The 27,500-nt window shown below is 35.1% G+C and overlaps 1 protein-coding gene across 3 annotated transcripts in view; it reads left to right on the top strand.

Annotated features, from left to right (window-relative positions):
* Positions 1-27,500, top strand: part of LOC135216918 (prickle planar cell polarity protein 3-like) — a 597,661-nt gene that overhangs the window by 37,340 nt on the left and 532,821 nt on the right. Inside the window, exon 1 of one of the 3 annotated variants that reach the window (XM_064252464.1) lies at positions 18,175-18,666. The exons of 1 other annotated variant lie outside the window; for it this stretch is intronic. In XM_064252464.1, coding sequence (XP_064108534.1) covers positions 18,190-18,666 — 477 coding nt within the window. In that variant the 5' untranslated portion in view covers positions 18,175-18,189. Of the gene's footprint in view, positions 1-18,174; positions 18,667-23,600; positions 23,901-27,500 lie in introns of those variants that run through there. One more of the 3 variants, XM_064252465.1, reaches the window with a different exon arrangement.

Here is a 27,500-nt window from a genome sequence, read left to right as displayed (position 1 = left end):
TATAAAACCGACAGCAACAGTTACATGAATAATTTGTTGTCATAATCCAGTTTTTAGGCTATTCACCAAGGGAACTAGAACTTAAAGTTTATGCTTGTTTAACAATTACAAATATACTCTCTGTAACACTACTATACATTTCATGTTAATTTTATTGATCAGGTTCAAGATCAAATGGTTTTCTTTTGCTGAGATAATCAAACAGTCATATATGAACGTAGGTGTGCAACAACTCTTATTAATCCAAGGCTCCTCACTCCCCAGCGGTATTACTATTTCTATAACAGCAATCTCGTCATTTTTATTATAAGTTTTTCATCTTTGATTATTATTATTATTTTTTTTTTTTTTTTGCTCTATCACAGTCCTCCAATTCGACTGGGTGGTATTTATTTTATTATTATTATTATTATTATTATTATTATTATTATTATTATTATTATTATTATTATTATTATTATTATTATTATTATTTTATAAGAAAAGTATTCTTAATATTCTTACCAACAACAGTTTGTTATTTCAGAGAGCCATTTCCTTAATTGAACACCAATATAGATTTAGTGATTCATGGTATTTAATTTGCCTGTTCTATCTGTAGATCGGTAAATAAATATCCATGTACCGTTTGCAATATTGTAAGAATAACGACGAAGATATTGATACGGTAGGTTTATCGTCACACTCGTGAAAGATGTTGAAGGTTGTTCAATATTTGTTTGCTTTTTTCGAGATACATCGAATTTCTCTCCCGAAGTAGTAGCATTAATCGTGGATGGAAGCCTTAAGAACTGAAGGTCAGTGGAAGCCGCCAAGCTGCGCCTTGAAAAGGGCAACATTTCTAAAAATGAAATCATCAAAGTAAGGAGAGAACTTGGGAGAAACTCAATGAGGAGAAACTATTGACAAATGGCAGTTCATCTTTCATTCTTGTTTTCTTTTCTTTTGCGGTTTATTGTAGCCTCACTCGATGGAAACAGTTTCCTACTATGTGACAACATGGTTATTTCATTACATTTTTCAAAATATTTAACTAATGTAATAGAATAAGATTGACATGAAAAATTTTAGGACTTGGAAACTCAAAAAATACGCGTCCTCGGAACGCCCGTCCTGTTGGCATTCACATAGATAATAATTATGTATTTGCGCATAATGAAAGTGAATCACCAGAAATGACAATCTGAACAAGGATAGAATTAAACCGGTCGCTAGGGCTAAGGTAGACGCAAATGTAAACTAAAGAGTTAGGCAGATCGGGGAGGATGTGGTTGGATTTATTCTTTTCAAAATGACCGTTTAACAAAAAACAGAATATTTAGAAAGGCGGACTTTGTCATGGAGTCTCTTCAGATTACCTACTACTATAATACTATTACATCTACTAATAGAACTATAATAAGACTATACTAGTAGCCAGGAAAAAGAATAACAGTGAAAATATAAAATTATTACTACTAAATTGCTATTACTTCTGGTTATAGAAATATATTAAGACTATAGTAGTACACAGGTAAAAGAATAACAACCAACAATTAGCCAGTGTAATCACGGACTTTCGGTTTCCGTTACAGGGTAGAAAAAAGATAATTTTTGAAGTAAGGATATGTTATCAAATATTTAAGCAAAAGATAAGTAATCTCTCTTGTTGTAGATTAAAGTGTTTAGCGGGTCATCAACGAGATAAGGCTAATGAATACCGCAGATAAACGGGTGCTGAACGCATACTAAGGAAGTGCTGTACGAGGAACAATAATAATGATAACAACAATAAACTATTATTGTAATTATTATCGTACAGAAGATATTTATCAGTAATACTAGCATTGGTAGTTTATAGTGCACGAAATAGTCATGTTAGTTTTGAAGAGAATATAAGTGTGGACGTTCGACTACACTTCGGGAGTTCGTTACTGTTTGTGAATTTAGAAGCAAATTTCGCGTAGAGTTATTGTATACATCTTGAGTCGGGGTTTTGATAAATAAATGGACGATGGAAATGAAAAATTAAATAACAAATATTTGTCTTTAAAGCGCTTCTTCTTCTTTTTTAGGCTTTGTTCGCATTATTTAATTTAAAAAAATTACTCCAGATTCTTAAATTTTGATGCATTAAATAATGCCAACAAAGTCTAAAAAAGAGGGGAAAAAAAAGAGCGCTTGAAAGGCGAATATTTGATATCAGTCTCCTGACCCAATTGACAAGCGCTAAATTACTGGTTCTGATATCCCACACTCGCGCTTTTGTGGGAAAGAACTATTTTTGGAGAAGAAATTCGTAGACCTCAGGTCTTTTAAAGTATCGTATCTGGTGCTACCCTCTTTTAGAGGACAGTGTTATTTAAAAATTTTACATTGTGAAGATAATGGCAGCTTTTATGATTTAAGTGTTAAGGTCATTTGAAAAATGGTTGTGTAAATCCGTAGAGTATGTATGCAGCGCCCTTTGAATAACAGTTGCTTAGTCTTCAATATTAATTTCACTTCGATTTTTGTTCCTCCTTTATTATTATTATTATTATTATTATTATTATTATTATTATTATTATTATTATTATTATTCGCACCTTTCCCATGTTATTAATATTATTAGTACGCCACCCATAATGAACATTGTATTTCATAACTGCAATTACATCATTATCTTTCATTATTACGTTTGTGCTATTTTCGTATATTACCAGTTGGCCCATTAGCGATGGTCATCTCCTTTCTCCCCCAAAACTTCACCTATCATTTAATGACTGTTAATTACGCACCTTAATTAATGCAGGATATTTGCATATTTCTGTAACTTTCATTCGCAACTGTCCAATTAGAAAACAGAGTAGTTGCTAAAGGTTTGATTTGTGGTAGAAATATTAACAAGATTTGCTCACCGACTAAGATTTGGTATTCATGCACAACCAAAAGGCTTTCGTACATAATAAATAATTCATACATAACCATGATAATTCATACATATCATACATACCCGTATAGCGTCATCCATACCAAAAGTATTCCCACACCGCAGCAGAGGGGTGAATAAGGACTAGAATATCAAACTATTTTTGTATTCCAATATATTATTTCCCGAATAGATTATTGGTAAATTTTAATTTATGACACTAGGACATCGGTTTTAGTGAATTCCTTCATACATAGGAGAAATCGGAATAGATGTCTTTTATTTATTAGATACGATTCAACAATTGGAAACCTGTAAGATATCGGCATGATTCTGACTTATGGCGTTAAGACTTCATAATCAAGTTGACAGATAACCTTGTCAGCACTGCCCTATCAGGTAAATGCCAAGTCATTTGTCTATAAAGATGAGACTGTGAAATGTAGAGTTCTTCAAGTTTTGTTATTTCTGAATCGACGAGAGACGACGCCATTCTTAGAAAAACACTTATTTTGCTATTTGAGCACACGCGCGCACATACATACATACATACGTACACACACACACACACACACACACACATATATATATTATATATATTATATATATATATATATATATATATATATATTTGTGGTAGAATTATTAGCAAGATTTGCCCATCTATTAAGATTTGGTATTCATGCACAACATGTTATTTCTGAATCGACGAGAGACGACGCCATTCTTAGAAAAACACTTATAATATATATATATATATATATATATATATATATATATACGATATAATTATTTAACAGCGAGAGAGAGGGGGTTGGGAGGGATTTGACTGGTTTAATATGATCAGAAGGTTATTTCCGAGTCAAGCTATTTATAGTCCTCAAGCCTGGTTGATATTTGAATGTAGTGGAAGGAAATTTTTTGTTTTTTTCCCATTAAATTACAATCAGAATACGACTAAAATTCTACTCAAGCCATCGCAAACCACTGATTGCTGATACATATTCATACATACTACATACATACATGCTTGCATCCATATTTATTTATACATACATACATATATATTATAATATATACTAATATATATATATAATATATATACGTATATACTATATATATATATATATATATATATATATGTATATATATATATTATATATATATCATATATATATATATATATATATATATATATATAGTATATATATATATATATATATACTATTATATATAGATATCTATATATATCTATATATATATACTATATATATATATATATATATATATATATTATATATATATATATAATTGTGTCTGTGTGGGTGTATATCAGCAATCAGTTTTTTGGGATGACTTAAGGTAAAACTTTAGTCATACTGTAATTGTAATTCAGTGAAAAGATTTCCTTCCATCACATTCAAATATCATCCAGGTTGGAGAACTATAAATAGCTTGACTCGGAAATAACCCTCTGATCATATTAAACCAGAAAAGTCTGCTCTCTCTCTCTCTCTCTCTCTCTCTCTCTCTCTCTCTCTCTCTCTCTCTCGCTGGTAAATACTGTCTAGACTTGCAGCCATTAAAAAAAAAAGTCGTTGAGTCTTGTGGTGTATAGAAATCCACCCAGGAGGAGAGAGAGGCTCGTGCAACCCACCACACCGGTAGGGGAGGTAATAGCAGCAGAAGCAGCCACTTCGGAGCCCAGTTCATGGGAATCTTCGGCGCCTCCTTCGTTATTATTGTCATTATCTTTGACCTCATCGTTACTGGCCGATTGCTTCGCCTGCCGTTTATATAGCAGTAGGGCAGGAGCATTAAACGGTACGACTTTGCGACGGTGCTCGACTGGAAACGGGTTGCAGCTCATGTCAATGGGGAATTAAGTATTGTTTCTATTTTTAAACCGTGCGAATAAATGTTGTTGTATTGTTTCTCTTCAAAGTTCTTAGTAAATCCCGTGTGTGGAAAAATGTATTTCGGTTTCTTGGACAAATGCCTTGCCAATTACTGACGCAATTGTACGGTAGCGAGATTTCCGTAACGATGCCAACTTGTACATTATGGGGGAGAGGGTGAGGGTGGGGGTGGGTGGCGTTGGGCTGTCGGAAGGGACGAAATTGAGTTGTTACAAGCTGAAACGGAGAGTGACTCCTAAGGGTAGTAGTCGGTAAATGAATAGGATTCTTGCTCTGGTCCTGAACACTGTTAGTTATCTGGATGAGGTAAGGAAATGAAGCTTTGAATAACGCTAATGCATAGTTTCTTTTGTGCCTGCCTCTGATGCCTCTTATTAACATTGCTAAGTCAACCATTCAAGTCATTTTACTTTTTAGTTACCTTTAAAAGATCTTCTTCCAGAATTTTCAGATCGATACTGTGAACGGGGTAAGATCTCGGAAACTCTCTGCGCAATTTTCGATGTATTTTTAACTAGAAAGCCAACGTGAAATGTCTCCATCATTATTATTTTTTATAATATATAATACTATTTATGAAGGGCTAAGTGGTTGCCGATTAGGGGGTTCGTCGTCGTCATCTATTTCCATATGAGAATGCGTGCTCATAATATCAAGTATTATTATTATTATTATTATTATTATTATTATTATTATTATTATTATTATTATTATTATTATTATTATTATTATTATTATTATTCTGGACCGGGAAAGAAGGCAAGAACTTCTGCGGGAAATTTAGTTACCATCGAGTGCCCATACATGGAAGAAGAAAAGAATGCAGAAAAGATACAACGTAAAGAGCTGAACGCAAAAAAGAGAAACAAGAACTGCTTTTGTGTATGACCGCATATTGCAAGCATGGAGAAGGGAGGGTGCGAATTCTGGCATTGCTAATTAAAGAGAAGAAAACATGTAAAGAAAAATGGGTATCAAGTTTACTCTGCAGAGACGGACCTCAAAATTCCGGTTTGATTGACTGATTTGCTTTGAAAAACTTGCGTCGCTTTTCCGGTTTTCCGATTCCCCCTGTGGCTGAGTCATGTCTAGGAATAGCAGAGAACCCAAATTTCTATTTTAATTCTTCGATTCCTTAGTTTATTCAGTATTTTCGTGTGTTATTTATTATAATCTCTTTTCGATTCCATTAATAATATTTTAATACTACAGCAGGTAGCTGAAAGTGGTAGGAGTTATTTAATATTCTTTTCATTGATTAGAATTCATAATTGTCTATATATATATATATATAATAATATTATACTATATATATATAATTAGATTATACATATATAATCTCTTATATTATATATATATATATATATATATATATATATATATATATATATATAATATATATATATAATCTCTTCTTTCACACAGCCATCCCTACACTAAGGGGTCGGTTGCCTGATGTGCCTTTCCTTACAACATCAGGCATGGTTTATTAATTGGCGAAGGGCCTCTCCTTTGACTAAAAAGTCCACCTGCAAAGCAGCAGTTTCCACAGTTATTGGTGGTGGGCCTAGTCTTTTGCTAAAAGAGTAAGACTGCAAGGCAGCAGCTGTCCTTTTAGTCGCCTTTTACGACACGCAAGACCTACAGTGGTAGTATTCATACACCACATAGGCCACATGGTATATATATATATATATAATATATATATATATATATATATATATATATATATATATATATATTATCGAGAGAGTGAGAGAGAGAGAGAGAGTCGATATGAAAAGAAAAGTCGATCTTATTAGAGTAATCAACCACGTGACACCTTATACCTTTGGCTTTCTGGACACGCCCCCTTCCCAAACACCGGCCAAGGGGACCCATATTAGTTCCTTTTTATGGTGACCGTATATTTCCCCTCGTTATTAGAGAAGCCCTTTTTCTTATTACGCCACTTGGACACCATAGAGGTTGGTTAGCCAGAAGAACTTGCTTTAACTAAAATGCATTTTTTCAGTCTTCTTCCCATTGAAATGGAGAAAATCCCGGACCAAAATAATGGAGGGCGATGTCAGGTGAAACCCCTCAACTATCACTAAGTGTCTTCCATCCTCCCATCTCTCTCTCTCTCTCTCTCTCTCTCTTCTCTCTCTCTCTCTCTCTCCTACCCCATGTCCTCCCTATCAGTTTAGGTGTCTGGGAGGGACGGGTCATGTCCCTCCCTGCCATCCTGTCCCCTGCCTCTCCCAACACCTCTTACCCTAACCACCTCTTTACCTTCGCAAACCACTTTCCTTCTCCTCCCTCTTCCTTTTTGGGGTCATTTCATGCAGCCCCCATTCGCCCCTCCCCCTCTCGTCAACCAGTCAAACCCCCTTTTCCTCTTCCCTTTCAGCTCCTCCTTTGGCCATTTCTCCCCTCCCCCTCCCCCCCTAAACTCCTTTTCCGCCCTGTCCCCTCCTCCCACCCTTTATCTTCCCCTCTCCTCCTCTTCTAGGTTTAGGTGTTGAGTGGAAAGCTTTTTGGGGGAGTGACCGACGGTGCCACAGGCGCTCGATGGCACCCTTCCCTTTCCTGGTAGATAGGAAGGCACAGCAACCCCCGAGCAATTCGGCTGTTTATGGAATAGGTCTTGACTTTTTCCGAGGTGCGCACCCGTTTCGTGCCTCCAAAGGCCCGTCAGGAGACGATAATGAAGAGCTCATTACCTGTCGTTTTGTGTCCGCTACGTATTCACGCTCCCATGTTTTGTTTGAGCGTCGACAGGTGTGAATATTAAGCGACTAGTCTGTTTTGTCACAAACGTCAGTTTATCTGTGAAGGAATCCACCAGTTTCTACTATTTATTTTGTTTTTTCCCATGTGTTCTGGGTGGTTATTTCGGTGTTTACGGCCAAATCGAGTTACGTGAAAAGGTGATGTATCAGTTTTGTTGATATGGTATCTAGAAGGATGTGATTAGCTGTGATGTAGTTCTTTCTATCCACTGAGAAACTGTGTATCTTAAAACGAAAAGGAATTAGTCATCGATACCTGAGACAGCAAATAGAAACCTTATACCATTCCCAAGTGTGAATCATTGTCCACGTTTCACAAGAAGCCTGGAACTAAATATAAGCAAGTGATTATTCCCAAGTCCAAATGGAACAAACAAAAAGGCGAAGCAAATTACTACAAATAAAAAACCCCGTCTGTGAAAATAAAGTAAAACGAGTGAAGGAAAAGGAGATTACAAAACAACATGGGGAGTGTTTCCTAACGAAAAACTAGCAAGAAATTATTGTGGAAATTAATACTCAGTGAGGCAAAAAGCAAAGTGAAAACTGAGATTTGTATTTCGAGGAATGGTAAAACCAAAGTTTAAATTAGTTTAGGCATAGGAGATTTATTTGTTCAGTATGATAACGCTATCTATAGCCTGTAGCAATATGTCTGTAGTGCTGCTGTATTGGTCGTTTAATCTGGGCTATATGTACAACATATACAAATTTGCTATCGTTATTTTATGTTCAGTTTTTGCGCGCGATATTTATGACATTCTTATTTCTTAATCTTGTTTTGCACATTATATTTTATTGTTTTCCTGTATCATTTCTAGCTAGATAAGAATAACTAATTTCATGACATTTTGGTATCTAATCCAGCTCTTTTTTTCGTGCTAGGGCCAGATGTGGATAATAGGCAGCCCGTTTCATCTGCGTATTGATAAAAAAAAAATAATAATAGTGTGCCAAGCGGTCCCTCTTAAGCAAGCCATTTTGAAGTTGTCTGAGTCACACAACAATTGAAGGGCAAAAGGCAGTAGACGATTATGTTGTTTGGTTCTTCTTGGAATTTCGAAGGCAAGCACACAAGAGGCTGCAATTTACTTACATTAGATGGCATTCATTAGCAGTTATCTTAATTTTATGGCAGCCATTGTAGTTAAATTGCGGTCGTTATGACTATCTGGTCATCTGTGCGGTTACATAGTAATTGTTATGATTAGCAGTTACGTAGCAGTCGTTGAAATCAGCAAGCAAACATTGCAGTCAATTAGTAGATGCAAGTAACTAGCAATCGTTGTAATTATGATAACTGTCGATCGCTTGGACTGATTAGGAAAAGAAAAGGTATGGTGAGGTATGTGACATAAATCCACTTCATTCACCTGAACGCTGAATTATCGACTAAACGATTTGGGTGTCAGTGGACATCGATGGCGGTTATACACAACTTGCTGAAGATCAATATATTTATATCACATATTTTTTCTTAAAGTAAAACTGGAAATGAAGAAAATGCAAGTCGCTCATTTGAAATGACGCCAAGTAAAGTACATGATTTAGTTTTCTTTTATCGTAACAGATGCTCAGAAGGTTCGAATTTGCTCATGGCATTCATTTCTGTTCAAACGCCATTAAAAATAAGTAAAGGCGAACACATTTTGAAAAATATCTCTCCGAAGCCAGTCGCGTAGTGAACCGCTTCGGTGTCAAGTGACTTTCATAGTAGCTCCATAAATAACAGTGGTTAAAAAAAACAAGCGAAATTAAATGCAAATAATGTAGACAGTATTGCTCTATCCTTTATTTTGTTTAATTTTTTGTCTGCTCACTTACGAAAAATCCTAGCTGTAAGTTTTCTTAAGAGCTCTATGGAGTATCAAATTGTCTTCTGTAACAAGGTTTGTTTTACGTGAAATTATTAGACAGATGAAATATTTTTCATTATAATTGACTGGCTGTTTTGTATATAAAATTGATTTATTTGTGGTAGGGTATTGTCAGGTAAAAGAACTATAGCTACACTTGGAGTTGGCGATTTAATGCTGTAGTAATCCTCCAAGTATTCCTTCCTTTCAACTTTCTTTTGTCTTTTTACATCTCTCTCTCTCTCTCTCCAAAACTCATCTCTCTCTTCTCTTTTTCACTCCTCTCTCTCTCCTCTTCTCTCGTCTCTCTCTCTCTCTCTCTCTCTCTCCTCTCTCTCTCTCTCTCTCTTTCTGTCGTAAGTTTTATATATACATATATATATATGTATATATATATATATATATATATATATATATATATATATATAGTATATATTCGTGTGTGTGTGGGCATGCATACATTAATTTTGTTTATGTGTTACATAAGGAAAAATTTCGTACCTTTGGTTTCTTAATTGTACTATTTATTTAACCTTTAACTGTAGCTTTAATCTTGATTTTAGACAGCTTATTTTTCACATGCAAAGATTTACCATGTTTACACGAGGAATATTATTTTTGTTGAAAGGGTCCTTAGTTTTTGCAGTATGTTTTCCCAGTTCATTAACTTTCCCAGTTTCCTGAACAAAAAAGATATATCTAGACTTCACCCATTCTCAGTCTTCTCATTATTCAAAGTTTTCAGTATTTTATTTCGATTTTCATCACATAAGCAAAAGGCTTTTGCTCCATTTTGTAATTTACTGTTTTTTTCTTTTTGTATTGCTTCCCATGTATATTTTTTCCTTTTGCTTATTTACCCTCAATTCCTTTTCTCCTATCAGGTTGCTGTTTTTGTTACTTTCATTTACTACTTACCTTTTTACTACTTGCCTTCCTATTCATAGAGGAATGATAAATATTTATTCCCTACTACATTCTAAAAATTTATTTTTGAATTTTTGCATAAAACTCAGATTTTCTTAATTTTCACTTGAATTTTTCTGTTGGTACAATTTTCCTTCATTCTGACGTTATTTTTCTTTTTTCTTTTTTTCTCTTCTCTCAATGCAGGAACAGTCAACAAAATTCCGTATTCATTCTCATACTTTTATTTTTAAGCTATTTTGTATAGAAAAGAAGTATTTCGATCAGAGACGAATATAGAACACGTTTGTGTCCTGAAACAGCTATAGTTTGTAGTCTGTCTTTCAGAAAAAATGATTTCAGTATACCATTGCTGGATAAATCTGAGCTAGTACGGTCGCAAGTTCTTGATTTTATGACTGTTGTTTTTAGAGTTTGCCAGCGCGGATTCTTGCTCTTCATAGCAGCCCGTATAAAAGCTCTTATGTCTAGGTCTTGAGCTTCAAAATAAAATCATAAGTACATGGATTAGAAAAAAATACAATGTACAACGCTACCGAACACCCACAAGGTTCCGAAAACCTCAAATGGCTTCAAAACATGGCGACATCCTATCGTTAATCCAAAGTGATCTCCAACCTCTGGATTATAGGCTTTATGTTGATTATTATAGTTTAATTTTCATCCTTTTCAAGCCTCCCTTCATCCATAGGCTTAAGTACCTTTGGCGAGTTGGACTTTTGTATGGTTGGTTGTTTCAGTCCTTGTGTCTTTCTACCTGACCCGTAATAGTTTTCACAGTTCCTGGTCGGATGGATTATATACACACACATATATGTATATATAAAAGTATACGTATATCTACACCTATATACATATGCATCAAACTACAACTATCCTTTAACATCTACTTCGCTCTACCTCGGAATTGATATATTTTCACATTTGTTAACAGAAGGGGAATTTTTAATTAATAATAATTTATCAACTAATAATTCTCCTTCAGTTAACATATATGAAAATATATTAATTCTGAGATAGAGCGAATTAGATATTAAAGGACATTTGTAGCTTAATGTGCATATATGAATCACGGTAATCTGATAAGACTCATGTACATATCTATATATATATAAATATATATATATATATATATATATATATATATATATATATATATATATGAGTGTGTGTGTGTGCGTATGTGTACGGGAGTGTACGTGTGTTCTCAAGCGCATGCATATACATATATTCATTGTCGATATTAAAGTAATCTCACATTAACCACATAATTAGTTTTTGTTGAATGTATGAGACTTCGTGGACATATTGTACTGGGTGTTAATTAGCGGAAGGGCATTATATCGTTCATCATTGCATGAAAATGTTCTTGTCGTTGTTTTACGCTTGTCTAGCATATATGATTTAATAGAATAGGCTCAAATAATTGATAGTTTCCGAAATAAATGATCTTAGTTTCTGTAAATTACACAAAAATAATATAAAACAAATGTAGGTACGTGAATGAGATCTAACGTGTGGTTTGGGGTAGTGTAAACATGTAGAAAGCTGAGGGGAACGTGGAATTGTATGATGTAATATGCAACTTGTAACGAATATTCAAGAAACAGGAGGGAGATGAAAAAACATGGAAAATTTGTTTGATAACTTTTAATTATACACGTGAGAAAGAGAGGGGTTTAATATTCCAGAATCATTTTATGAACAGTAACCAACGTATTTTTTCAAGTGTGTAGCTTAGGTTTAAGAGGCTTTGCTGAAAATATGGGAATACTGTGGTTAGGTTTTATCTCGCCTCAACAGCTTTGTTTTGTTTGGGAAAAGTATAATTTTAAAGTAAAGTTTTCAGTCAGAAACGAAGCGGAAAAAAGATGGTTGTGTTAGTTATTTTTTCATTTCCGTTGGGCTTTTGTCCAAATCTGCCTTACAAAAGCGGTGAACACCGACATATTTAGTTTGTGTAGATTTTACTCGAAGGATTGTGCATATTACGGACAAACTTACGGGTGTTGTTATGCGTCCATGAAGATCCTATGTTGCTCTGTTAGAGATACGGTATGACGTATGGCCTGTCTTAAACAGTTTGAATTCTTTAGGCTTAAAATTAGGCAATTTGTTTTAGATATACAGATTAATTTCAGTGGGAATCGAACAGTGCAATCCAGTTATGTAAATCAAAATACATGTACATTATACGCGATGTAATAGAAATAAAACGAGAACTTAAGATTGCTGATAAGTCGAGCGTATAACGAGAAGATAAAAACTCAAGTAGATGAAATAATGCGCTAGAGAATGATGATATGCGATGAGAAATCGCAGACTATTATTAATTCCGTCGCACCTACCAGGTCCTTGAAAAAGATTGCAAAGAAACCTTTCAAGGAGGATGACATGGCAGCAGTTATTAATGGGTGTTTTTGGTGTTTATGCGCACAGGGTGGTATTTTGTTTGTTATCTGAATGATGGGTAATTAGCGTTGAAGGAAAATGTGCAATTCATTGTTCACTGCTGCCGAGTGGAAAAGTTTTGCTTTTCCTACTGAAGCTCTCAGAAATGGGGGTTCTTGTTTTTTCTAATATTTTACACTTGCAAGAAACGTTTTGTGGGCAAATTAGATTCTTTTATTACTGGTGTATACTTATTAAATAATTCCTTAGCGATAAGAAGTGACAATATGAGCTCTTGTTTTTCCTTAAGCAGTGTTTCGGGGAAGAATTCATGTTTTTTTTTTTATCAGCATTTAAAATCTGCGTATTGAGCACACACTATAAACCGTTGTCTGTCTGAGCTAGCTTTCACAGGGTAAAATGCTTTGACTGCTGCCCTTTTGGAATTAAGACGGCAAAGAAACATCATGGGATGAGAAGTATAGCGAAATTCAGGTGAAAATAAGAAAGACGCATGAAATGAATAACGATAGATAAAAAATAATTCATTCATTCATACATGATCAGCGGCAAAGGCATAAAACATTTTTGAGGTTACAATGCGGTCTCTCCTGAGTTTCTAAATGAAGCATAAGTTACCGAAATAATGAAAGAAATGAAAAATCCTCATAATCACGTTTCAATGTTGGCTAATTACTCCATTATTTCAGTGATACAAGGCGCTGCCAGTCAGATAAAAAAATCGTCGCTATGATTTCATTCATTTCAATGCACTCTACGGAATGAATCATACTTCTTGGGTTATTCTATTAATTTGATCTTCTTTCACCTAATGGACTAAGTGATCTGCATTTCCCGTCAGGGCTGTCATGTAGTGGCACAAGAGATATTTGTTATTAAAACATACAGCTCCGTGTTACATAATGAATGAACATTATTTGTTTTACACTTCTGTCCACTGCCATCGTCCTAATGGTGTTGCGGCCTAATTACCCTTCCTCTTGGCAGTTGCGCATCTCGACTCGGAGAACGTGACAGTTGCCTCTCTCTCTCTCTCTCTCTCTCTCTCTCTCTCTCTCTCTCTCTCTCTCTCTCTCTCTCTCTCTCTCTGAAGATTTTACTCAAAACGTGTCTCGAAAATTTGGAAGCGTTGATTTGTTAAGGTTTTATATATTTTATTCAATAGTTGTAGATGACACTTATTAATTCAATGCATTCCGTTGAGAATCTTTCCATATTCATCTTTGATGTCTCTGACATTCAGTAGACAGGAGGATCTTGTTAATTCATGATTTAACACCTTCATGTACATTAATTTCTAGTTTCCTTTGTTAAAGTCCTTGATATATGTTGTTAATGACAACATCCCTTTTACCTTCTCACGAGTGTACCTGAATTATTTCCTGTTCTTTGTTAGTGCTCTTTTCCACTTTCCCTCTCCTGTACAGGATTCGACCCTCCGGCATCCTCTGTCAATCGAACCTAATTTTGTATTTCTCTTTCTCCTTTTATGAACTTATCACGAGGGAATGTCTGAAATGGCTGTCCAGTTATTTAGTTCATTTCCCCCGAAAGGTCATTTTTTTCTCGTTTTTCTTGGAGGTATAACTTATTCTCAGTGGCGAAGTTGGCCTTAAATATGAAATACTGTATTATGTTTCGATTTAATAGAGTCCATTTTATGTCCGTATTGCTAAAATGTTTAATGCGCGTGATCCGCTCCTTTTCACAATCTCTGTTGGAGGCCCTTCATTTTCACTTATTAATATATACTGTATGCTGCAAGATATGCTCTCTCTCTCTCTCTCTCTCTCTCTCTCTCTCTCTCTCTCTCTCTCTCTCTCTTTAGGCCTCTGTCCCATTGTACTGAAAGGTAAACTTCCATTTTCTTTCAGGGAACACGCAACACCAAGAATGCAATCTCATTTATCAGTCCCGTGGAAATCCTTTACCTGCTTTCGCTTTCCTTGATTATCATAAATTATCATCTCGCGAGAGACTTGTGCATTGCATATCACTTAGTTACCAGCTATATAAATAGTTCGGATTTATTTCGCACCATTATATTAGTCTGTTGTACCGTACTCTTATTTAGTCCGAAGGCCGACTGAAGGTGGGGACCATGCGTGTGATTAGTAACCGTGCCTCTTATTAAAAAAAGAAGGGGGGGGGGATGTCTGATGCAAGGGGTAATGCATTGCATCAAGATCCTGTAGCTTCTTGGGTTTGCGCTAGTTATTCTTAATTATTTCAGCTCTTCAAATATCAAAGAACAACTCCATCTGTTCCAGTCACTCCCACACCACCTCTAGTTCTGTGCACATGATCAGCTGCAATAATGAGTGTTATGGCAGTAATAAAACAACCAGTTTGGTATTTAATGATTGGTTAACGTGGTATCTCCATAACACAGATAATCAGGGGAAAGCGGATTGAGCCGAGTTTTCATAAAACTCTTCATTTATCAAGCATTATTGTATATCATGTCGTATATGTCAAATACAGGGAGCTCAGTAGTTATCGTTTATCAGTTACACTTAAAACAAGAATGAAGCTTGACGTTTTCTGTACATAATTGCCATTGCCTTTGACGTGAGTCATTGGGTTTATGCTTGTTGTCTTGCACGAACTTGCGTTGTAACGAGTATGTTTTAGAAATGGTTCAGCTGATAAAAAGTAGATAGATGAAGAAGTGTACTCAGCAAGAGAGAGAGAGAGAGAGAGAGAGAGAGAGAGAGAGGAGAGAGAGAGAGAGAGAGAGAGCTATAATGATTCAAGTTAGAAAGGCGTTGGTTAATCAAATACGTGCGCATTTCAATGAACGTTTTTCCTTTGTACCAATACTGGAACTCGGAAGAGGTGTTGGTCTATTCTCTACATAGGTTATCTACAGCGGACGGTGAGTGGGTGTTGCATATCACATAAAAGGGGAGAGTAGTGTGGGATATATTGCCTTGGTAACTGATAACCTTATCAACGGAGTCTTCAGCTGTAGCGCCCCTTATTTCCCCTTGTTCCTGGAAACGCAGCCCCTCCATGTTCCAGAAGAAAGTCCTCAAGGTTTTTCTGTCTGTTATAGCGGTTTGAAAGACATTGCGAAATCGTACGGAAGCGTTTGACAATCTAAGGCTCTGATTGGTTAAACGTAAAAGCATCACTCCTTAGTTGCAACAGTCATATTTGTAGCGTTTTGTGAAGATGAAAATATTATTAGTAGAAAGTGTTTCGCTTTTGCATAAAACGTGTGAAGGAAGAAACTGGACATAATTTACTTGAAATTACAGTGCGCAAATTTTCTTAGGCGACTCTCGATAAATTCGTGAATTAAGACCTGTTCTTCAAAAACTAAATGATTAGTGGTACAATCACAGTGAATTAGCCTAGAAAAGTAAAATTTCTTCATACAGAATGTTTACATACATTTCCACACACACACACACACACACACACACACACACACACACACACATATATATATATATATATATATATTATGTGTACACACCTATAAATATATATGTACACACACACACACACACACACATATAATATATATATATATATATATATATATATGTGTGTGTGTGTGTGTGTGTGTGTGTGTATTCTTGTATTCTTGCAAAAGTAATCATTCTTTCCTATTTGTTTTTTTTGGTTTTTCAATTCCAATTACATGAATTATAGACGTTTAGTGTATCTCCGTTCGTCAGTTCATTGGTTTGTTTTGCATTAACTGCGTCTCTGTTTATTCGCATTTTGCTTCCCCTTCTCGTTTCATCTTTTGTTTTTTCCTTTTTTTAAATTGGTGCTTCTTAGTGCTTATGTTTCCACTTAATTAAAGGTTGTAAGAATGACCTACAATATCAAGCAACAGTAATTTTTTTTTTAGAGGAACATATTCTCCTGATAGTGCTGCAAGGAAGTAGCTAGAGGTGATTGTACAGATATGAAATAAATATTTTATTATTTTTTGAATTAGTTAATTCTTTCAATTATTTTATTTATTTATTTATTCATTCATTCAATTTAGCTACTTATTTACCTATTCATTTATTCATTGAAAATATTTTTCTGACTGCGATGAAAGAAAATATCTAGACGTGATGATAGTCATTAAACAAGATTTAGATTGATTTATACATATTTTCAAGTTTTTTTTTTATTTCGTGTTTATTGATTTCACCAAGTGGGGAAGGCTCTGAAAATTCTATCTACTAAATCTGAGATGGAAAGTACAAAATTTTAAACATGTTCCTTTGCTAATGTTGCATGTAACTATGCTTCTCATCTTGGTGAAAGGAAATAGCTAGATAACATGGTAATAAAATGAAAACTTCCTCTTGTTTATCATCTTCCAAACGGATAACTTTCTTCTGATAATACTGAGAGAAAATAAATATGATAGTAATTATTCACAGAAACGAAATCGATGGCATAATGATTGGAAAATGGTACTGGGTTAGTAAAGATATTTTCTCGAAAATGATCAGGTTATTTTAATACACTGCGATTTTTAAAGTGTGAATTTTAAAACTGAATAAACTTTATATGTACATTTTAGAATTTGTGCTGTGCAGAGTAAACAAAATTTTATTCTGCTGTATTGAGTATAAAGGAATGTATTCTGTTGTATTCACTATCAAGAAATATATTCATCTATTGACTTTGTTTTCTTTGCTACTATTTGAAACTAGGAATATAAAAAATTTAAAGAACAAGGATTGATCGTGCAAGTGCGGGTATTCTTAATCTACTTTTTCGGACTATTTTAAAAATTATGAAATAAAGTCGAGGAAATACAACTAAACATGTGGTTTTGGAACTTAAGAAAAGAATGATATATACAACACAAGGTTTGGATTTGCAAAAAATAGTAAGGCTCTTAGAATACGAGATTTTATTATCCTTGACAATAACATGCAAAAGGTGATAAGGAGATCACTTAATGAATATCTTTATTTTAACTCTATTATTTGTAGTATATTTGTCATTTGATTAGTAAATTGATACAAAATCTTGGTGCTTTGTGAATATTTTTGTGAATACTTCTGTCGAAGGTAGATTTCAAATGAACCCTTTTGTGCTTGTTAGAACAGGAGTGGATTGTGTTTATTATAGTTCCGTTTCTTTGTGAGCTGCCAACTGTAAACAAGCTTTGGCTCCAAGAATATGAAACTTTGCGACAGGAATTCGCTTGCCTATACTTTATCCCGACTAGTTTCAAGCTCATTAGCATAAGATAAGGTGCAGAAGGTGCCGAAAAACGAATAACAGTCTTGACTGACCTTCTGAGTGTTAAAACGAGACCATACAAAAACTCAAGTATGCCAAGTCAAGGTAGTGGAACATCGATACTTCTCATTGCTATTCCAAAAATTTGATAGAAAATAATAAGCCATTATATCGCACCAACTCGTGCCAGATCCATCGCCATGACTTCGAATCGACCCAGCGTCCCAGGGATAAGTGGCAGTAACACTTCCACGGCGTTGACTCGAACTCGTTCGTATCCGCGAGCGGGGACCTGGGATGCTCACAGACCTATCTGGGATGCCCATGCCTCGACTAACCCCGTTACCACGACCTCCTGGGATGCTAGTACTACCGTCAGGGCTGTGTCAACGACCAGCGTCCTGAAGACGACCACAGCGCCGACATGGGAAGCCCACAAATCAACAACCACCGTCAGACCTACTCTGAGTGGCTCTCAGGTCACCACGAAGTCAGTTAGTCTCGGTGGTTTCGGACGAGACAATGTCTCTGGGTTCGGGCGTGAGAAAAGCGCCATGGAAAATACGGACCCCAGAGGACGTTTTGCGCCGCCCATCGGTTCGAAGACCGTTGGGTTGGGGAGGTCCTCCAGCTTCTGCGTAAAGCCCCTTGTGCGCAGACTTACGCAGGTGATGCAGGTAACGACTGTAGATAGCAAACAAACTATGATGCCATCCTTCATAGATGTTGCAGTGATTTTCGTCTCTTTGGAAAATATATATATTTTGTTTTGCTTACCTTTATTCCAAGCTTACACTTGCACTATAGAAGTTGATTGTTTTTCTGTTGATTTTGCCTGTAGTTACTTGCAGTATACCAGAAGCTTTCCAATGACTTAATTACCAATTACTAGTTTTATTTGTTTTTTGTCTGATGCTATCTTGCTCTTTATGTCATTTACAAATGTATTCGGATTTGATCATCCACAGTTTAATTAATTTACTTGTCATGGTCAAGAGTTTCGATTAAAAAGCGGAGACTTAATCTTGAAGGTTTTCCTGCAGTCACGAGTTTGAATGCAATAAGCTTCCGGTAATCACTCAGTGGCCGATGTTTGCATTTTATAAATGATATATATATATGTATATATAATATATATATTATATATGTATATATATATATATATATATATATATATATATATATATATATATATATATATATATATATAATAAAGTGCATCACTTTCAAACGAGTTTAAGTCTAACTATTTCTTTAATTTAATTACCTGCTACAATTAAAATTGTTGTCATTGGCACAATAATTACTACGAAGGATTTTCATTTGGAAATTTTAAACCCCATATTGCTGTAGACAGGCCTTGGTGTGGCTGAGCACTGAAGCTAGAGGAACGGGTCCGCACTTAAGTGGTTCAGTTTAGAAGACATTAGTATGAGAGTATTTATGGAAGCGTTTGTGCGTAAATACATAAACTTGCTCAAATGGTTGGTTACGCTAAAGACAGTTTGAAGGTTTCTTAGCTCCTCTTAGAGAGAAAATGCTTTCCAAATAATAATTTTTACTCTATTAGCGACAAATCTGCCTCTTAAGTAGAGAAAGGAATGCTTTTACGAAAATACAGAAGTACCAACACTCAGATATACACAATTTTCGATGTGACCATATATATATATATATATATATATATATATATATATATATATATATATATATAGATAGTGTGTGTGTGTGTGTGCGCCATCCCCCCCAGATGAATTGACTTCAATTATTGCCCTGTAGACCATTTTCAGGTAGTATTTTAGGATGTTGTGCGCTGTATGTTCTACTCTACCTTTTTAAGACGCATTACAACTGACTTTAAATCAAGAAATATTATGGTTTTTAAGAGTTTCCACTCTTCCCTGCTGCATCAGGTAAACAAAGCTGTTATCTCCCGCAGTAAGTTGGGTGTTATAACCATTATATATATACTATATATATACATATATATATATATGTGTGTGTATGCGTGTGTGTAAATGACATAAGTTAAAGGAAATATGACAGAAGTGAGTGATAAGTTCGCTCATTATCGCCAGAAAGCATTTGTTTAAATGTTCAATTTAGTTTGAGTAGTATGCATGAACACTTCAGGTGTTTATACAATTTATGCTTGTAGTGCATACACGTATGGCCAATTGCATTATACTCACACGCACAAACACAAGGTGTAATGTCTGTTCGCATCACATATCATACACTCGTCTCAACATCTGGCCCACGGTGTTAAAAAAAAAAAGGCCACTAAAGATACACACAGGAAGCCGATACGGTGACGTCACATCCTCACCGTGAAATCTTGACACAGTAATAGCGATGCGATAAGGAGAAAACCGTTGCCAGAGAGGCAATTCGCCGCGGGGTTGCTGGTTAAACGAGCGCTGTTTGCAAGCTTCGGCTACGCGGTCGATCGTTTCGCTTGGGTTCGTGATTCAGCCTTCAAAATAAGCATTGATTATGTTTATTCCGAGAGGATACACGGAGGACAGTAATGAAGAAAAGATCCCGAACGGCCTATGGTCCATAGCGGGACCGGTAACTGTCCTGTAATCTTGTTAGGTCAGGACTTCGGCCAAGGATTTTCTGTGGGGGCGGTCGTATGTTTTAATACATCCACTTCCAGTGTGGGGATACCTTCCCAAGAGTGTGTACGTGTGTTTTTGTTTGCATACACTATAGGGAACTGGATTCCTAGCATTTAATAATAGCGCTGTGGAAGAGAAAGAGAGTTCCTGCGAAGATGCCTTTGAAATGCTGAAAGGCGGATTCAGCGACTTACGTCTTGCGTCATGTGTTCTATCCGTTGTAAAAATACAGTGGTGTTTTTAAGTGCAGTGTTGTGCTTGTGGGGAACAAATGAAAATGATTCTAAAATCTGACGTTGTTGTTGTGAAATTTTTAATTCAGTGGATATCATTTATCTTTTGTGAACGGTAACCTGCCTCCTTACGACACATTGCGTGTTTTTCCTTTTTTATAACCGAAAGTGTTCTGATATTTATGGAGTGAATATTATTCCATAATCGTTATTCATGTTTATATGAATTAATTACCTTATGTGTGATTACAAGCGTAGTATTTTGATATTGGACATAGAATGTAGCTCAGAATTTTGGATTTTCTGAAAAAAAATTATTTGAATGAATATCATCAGTGAAATGTAACGGAAGAACATTTTAGTGCCATTTAGAAATATGCTTATTTATTCTAAAATGAAAGGTAAACATTACAATTTCCAGTAAGCGTAACGAAACATCTCGACTGTAGTATTATCTTGTGAGGAATATCTTTTTCGCTCGTTCTAACATTAAAGCGAAGAACGCCAGGCAGGCTCCCAAGACATCTCAAAGGGATGTCATAAATAACGCGACTTAAAAGTGCCACACCCCTTTCGAAGACACCTTTTTATAAAGGAAGTCTTTTAAAGAAGTCCTCATCGAGACTTTTAAGAAAGACGAAAGACGTATTTTTGTAGAATTGACCCCAAAAAAAATCATTAGACAGCTAGTATTTGTAGATTTTTATTTTTAGGATTCAGACATCCTTTTAAAAGGACTGATTTTTAAATAGTCCTCGTTTTAAAAGATTTCCTTTTTTAACAGTTTTATAAAAGGGCTGTTTTATTGAGAGGAATAACCGTGCGTGACCTTTTATTAGATAACATCTGTTATTTTATGAAATGTGTTTTAGTTGTACTGCTTCTTGTAAGAGGCCGGACTCTTTCATTGCTGTTCAGGATGCAGGCACGTTCACAAAAAGCAGTAAAAAAAGTTATACTAGCTTGCAAATGTTCCATAGAATAGAAGGCCCGTATGATAACAGAGATAGGAAAAGAGAATAAGATACGCTTGAAAATAACAAATTAGTAAAATACAGCAGAACGGAGAAAAGAAAAATAAGATCAACTCCAATATCAACAATAAGCAACACCACACGACTCATTAGACAAATACACCTACATTGAAATAATTTGTAGCTCAAAATTGAAAAATGAATTCCGAGAAAAGAAAATGCAATGATATATAAAGCGAGATTGATAAGAATTAACTAAAGAGGAGCAACAACATCAAAATTGGTGTCACTTGAGAAAATACAATACATACAAGACGTGTTTTGAGAGACGAATTCATTGTAGTTAGTTTCTATTCTTGTCGTGTAGAAATATTAACTGCTCAATCATTTCTTTTTCATTCGCGTAACTTGAATTACTTTTTAAGAAACTTCAACATTTAAATCATTCCTAGGTCAAATCGGTCACAAAAGTTCACAAATAGATGAATTCAGATCACTTGATGAATTTAACATGCATACCTTCACAGGCCAAGAATTACAATCAATTAACTCTACTGTCATAACTTGATAGGCAGTCTGTCTATCATTCTCAATATCGTCATTGCAAAGCAGGATCCATAGTTAGTGATGAGAACAGATGGCAGCAGGGCTTCATGAATCTTACCCCTGAAACGTCTGGATGCTATAAATAATAGTCCTCGTCGTGTAGATAACAACAAATATATCACCCCATTAGTGCCAACGCCAATGCCAGTCTCTCATCTGGCACCTTTGCTCCTTCCCCAGTTGATCTTTTTGTCTTGAAGACCTTCAGGTCATACACCCACCTACACATACACGCACACACACACACACACTATATATATATATATATATATATATATATATATATATATATATATATATATATATATATATATATATATATATATACACACACATCGAGCTACAATGTCCTTTAATATCTAATTCGCTCTACTCGGATTAATATATTTTCATATATGTTTAACCGAAGGGGAATTTTTTTACACGATAATAGATTTGCCTGGTCCCGGGCGCGAACCAAGAAGCTTCACTGACGTTCCTGATTTGAATGTCTTCTTGGGTTCGCGCCCGGGACCAGGCAAATCTATTATCGTGTAAAAAATTCCCCTTCGGTTAAGCATATATGAAATATATTTAATTCCGATGGTAGAGCGAATTAGATATTAAAGGACATTGTAGCTCGATGTATGTATATGAATCACGGTAATGTGAAATGACACACACAAACTTGACACACACACACACACACACACACACACACACACACACACATATATATATATATATTATATATATATATATATATATATATATATTAGTAATCTTAATGTCTTTTTATGTGGCATTGTTATTTCCCCAGAGGGTGAAGAAAAACAGAATAAGACGGGATCCTTAGAAACGTACATAAGAAAATGCTATCAATTTTGCAAATCCGTTAAGATTGCTTTGAACGATAAAAATGGTTTGTTTGTATTATTCAGTTGTATGCCCGTTCAGAGCATATAAACAAGCCTAAAAGCTACTGACTTGCCAAGCAAACCCCACAGAATGGAATGCCCGCTCATGGAAGGCGAAGAGCAGAGGAAAGAAAAGATCTAGTTCAGTGCATAACAAGATATAAACAGTTTTGTTTTACAGATAACTTTTTAATTTCCTTTCGAGTTGCCCTCAGCATCATAGTACCACTTGAATTTAAAACATACCAGTATCTTGTCTCCGAAGAATATCGAATTGACTTCCGACTAGAGGCAGATTTTATGAAACATTCAAAGAGAACTCATTATGAAATGTAACAAAAAAACGAAGTTCCGATAGATATCAGTCAAAATCATTGATTACCGTGCAATAAACAGTTCATGAAATGGAGAACGGCGTTTCCACCGAGGCTTCCGAACCATCTTCGGTGACCTCGGATACGAACAGTGGGGGGCGGGATGCACAGGTGGACACCGACACCCCCCACTTGGAGAAACCTCTCCCGCCGTCTACGGAATCCTCCTCCTCCCCTGATCGAAGCCTGAAGGAGCACCGATCGGTGAGTATAGAAGAGTTCTGGATGCGGCCGGAGCTTCCGAGAGTAATCCATTTCCCGGAAGTTTCATAGGTGTAAAAAGACTACCGAGATCCCCAGTTTCAATAGCCATTACAGTCATCGGGCCTTTTATAAATGTGATTATCGCCTTGCTTTGAATTCCTCTAGCCAGCGTGCTCACAAACCTCGAGGTCGTGAAGGCAAATGAAATGAAAGGCTAGGGTTGGTTGCAACCCAAGGCAACCTCATTGAGCCAGACACCCTGAATCGAGTTTTTTTTTTATCGCTAAAAACACATGAAAGGAAGGAGCTAAAGGTAGTATTTTTCCATTATAATATATATATTTTTAAATATATATATTATCATCCTCAAGATCTGTATATATTCTAGGTTCCCTTTATATATACTATTATATATATTATATATATATATATATATATAGTTACATACTTATAATTATAATATAATTACATAACTTAATACTATTATATTATATACATATATTATATATTACTACAGTATATATATATAATATTATAATCTATATATATATATTATATATCATATTATATATATATATATAATTACATACTTATATATTATATATATACATATATATATATAATATATATTATATATATATATATTAATACATATATATAATATATATTATTATATATATATATATATATATACATATGCATACACACACGCACACACACACACACACACACATATATATATTATATATATATATATGTATATATATATATATATATAATATATATATATATATATATATATATTTATAATAAGCAAATAAGAAATTCTTTTGATGAAGTAACGTGTGATTACTTTAATACTTTAATGCCTCTTGAAAGATTTTTTAAAGGGATTGCTAATTGCCCCCTAAAGTAATGTTGGTCGTATTATGAGTTGAAATCAAAACACTCATGTCTCGGGACTCTAAGTATCTCCTGACCCAAAGAAGCAGTGGGCGTTATGTATGCAGAGAGAGAGAGAGAGAGAGTGCCTAATGTCTTCCTTAGTCTTTTTCGTCCTGCAAAATCAGTAGATGTTTACCGCCTTAATAACTATTTTTTCTCGCGTTTCCTTTGCTCATGACACCTGCATCTGTACCACATGGTGACATTAACACAGTTCTAGCCACGGCCTGTCAAAAGGGAGACGTTTTCTCACATGTGTTTGGCCAAGGACTCAGGCGAATTTGGCGCTACATGTTGGGGCGAATTTTTGATGTTTTCTTCAACCGTATAGAAAACTGTGCATGAAAATAGTCAATTGACACACACATATATGCATGAGAATAGGTAATTGACATCGCACACGCACACACACATATATATATATGTGTATATATATATATATATATATATATATGTGTGTGTGTGTGTGTGTGTGTGTGTGTGTATCTAGTGACAAGCGCATTCAAACCGTATGAGGAAGTCGAGAAGTTAAAGACGTCATTAATGTGTGTATATATATATATATATATATATATATATATATATATATATATATATATACACTTCTATACATACTAAACGTATATATGATACCTCTTTAGTTGAGAAATCATTCTAAACAAGGAATCTCTTTCGATTGGTTCTCAATCCCTGATATTAACATGGAATCTAATCCAGTTAAGAGGCAATTCTTTCAGTGAACTAACAATAGTATAGTATTTTTTATTCATTGACGAATGAAGGTGAGTGCATTATATTTTTGATGATGTAATAATTGTGTAATCGGCGAATAAGACTGATGCATTTAATGTACATAGTCGCTACAGGTATTGGCACCACAGATAAATCTGTCTATGAAATTAGTGCTTCTTCTAGCATCCGGCTTTATAGTCGATGAGTGATAATTGATGAGATGGCTTCCCTTACTTGAAGTGGAACAGATGTTGTAATTGGACAGCATACTCTGTTACGAACAGTTAAAGCCACTGGTTTACTGTTACTGAGATAACCTGATGTTAATTCCCGTGGACAGACGTCATTATAAAGTAGACCAATATGTAGGTCAAACTTCACGACATGAACAGGAGTGCTGGTTGGCTCAGATCCTCCAACAGAGACAAGACCGAAGAATTACGTGTACCATATTGTTTTTAAGACTGGAAAATAATATATCGTAGAGAGAGAGAGAGAGAGAGAGAGCGCTACTGCGCAATGACGGCCTAGATAATTGTCACCGCTATCGCTATGTATATAGATATAGTTTAACACCTGGCCATAGACCTTTTAGCTATGTCATCGCATGAAACCCGTATGGTATAGGAATCGTTAGTAACTAATACTGTTTACGGCTAAATTTTTTCTGAAGCTTTTGAACTATGTGAGCATATTGCTTTACTACACACCTAGGACTTATACAACCAAATTCGAAGCAATGCCAAAAGCCTCGACTAAGCCTAAGAATTAGGTAATTCTTCAAACCACGTTATTTGACAACTCCATTCAAACTTGCGCTTTTGTGTTATGCTCTCTATGTAGGGTATAAGAATATTAATATATATATAAGGAAGTGGTAACTCTGTTTTGGAGGAAAAGTTAAGGACACGGAAAGGCGCTATTAAATGAAGTTAAACAGTTGTTAGCGTAGTTGACACAGTAATAATTGCTTTTCGTGGCCATATGACCACAACTTGCATATTAAAAAAAGTTCATACGTGTTTTAATATCGTACGTTAGACAAGTCAAGTGTTTCATATTTTACCTTGAAGCTTGACAGGCTAGGTATCACAACGAAGGCGTCCATCTCCGCAAGTGCAACTGTAAACATTTTAAGTCCTGAGATCGTTACGTCATGATCTTTCGTATGAATTGCAAACATTGGCAAATTAACTTTTGTTTCGTTTTTCATTGATTACTTTTGTAGTTAATTTCGTATTATGTAATAATAGATGTATTCTTTTTACGGCAGGAACCAAATTAAGAATCATGTCTAACAATATCATCATATCATAACTCTTGATGGAAAGGATTAAATGGCAACTGGTGATTTTGAGTGTTACCACTTTACTTCTCCTTTGGATTTCACATTGCCGCTTTCGAAGAACGCGTTAGTAGATTTGTGGAAGTGGCGCAAACGTGTTCGGTCCTAAGTCGGTGCTAGTTAAGGCATTGTAGAGTTAATTTTCTCAGTTAAGAGTGGATATTATCATTGAATGGACTAAATGAAGGCTGATAGAAAGTTCTCCAAAGGTAAATACGGAAGGTTTAAAAGGATATTATGACAATTCTCGGATGCAGGGTTCCTGGCCCTGCTGCCTTCTTGGGTACGTTAGAGCTAACACAGGCCTTAATCTTTTGATGGTTGTGTTCATAAAATATCTTAATTCGATGGCTATGTTGTTTCAGTTGCAGGGAAATACGATTTCATACTAAGACAGTCTCGTTTTATTGTTGTTTATAGTCTTAATTCCCATGCATGTAAGATAATATACTAGGCCTAGTGCATTATATAATTTTTTTTCAGTCCTTTTCGTTGTAGCTCGTAGACATATTATTTTTCGATGCGCATGAATTAAGTTTTGAATTCTTCTCATTTTGATATATATGTTTGCCATATAA

The sequence above is a fragment of the Macrobrachium nipponense genome, chromosome 6, assembly GCF_015104395.2.
Source record: "Macrobrachium nipponense isolate FS-2020 chromosome 6, ASM1510439v2, whole genome shotgun sequence".
In the NCBI taxonomy this organism is placed as follows: Eukaryota; Metazoa; Arthropoda; class Malacostraca; order Decapoda; family Palaemonidae; genus Macrobrachium; species Macrobrachium nipponense.
Note: the sequence above shows the minus strand (reverse complement) of the source record. Positions and strands in the feature narration are given on the sequence as shown.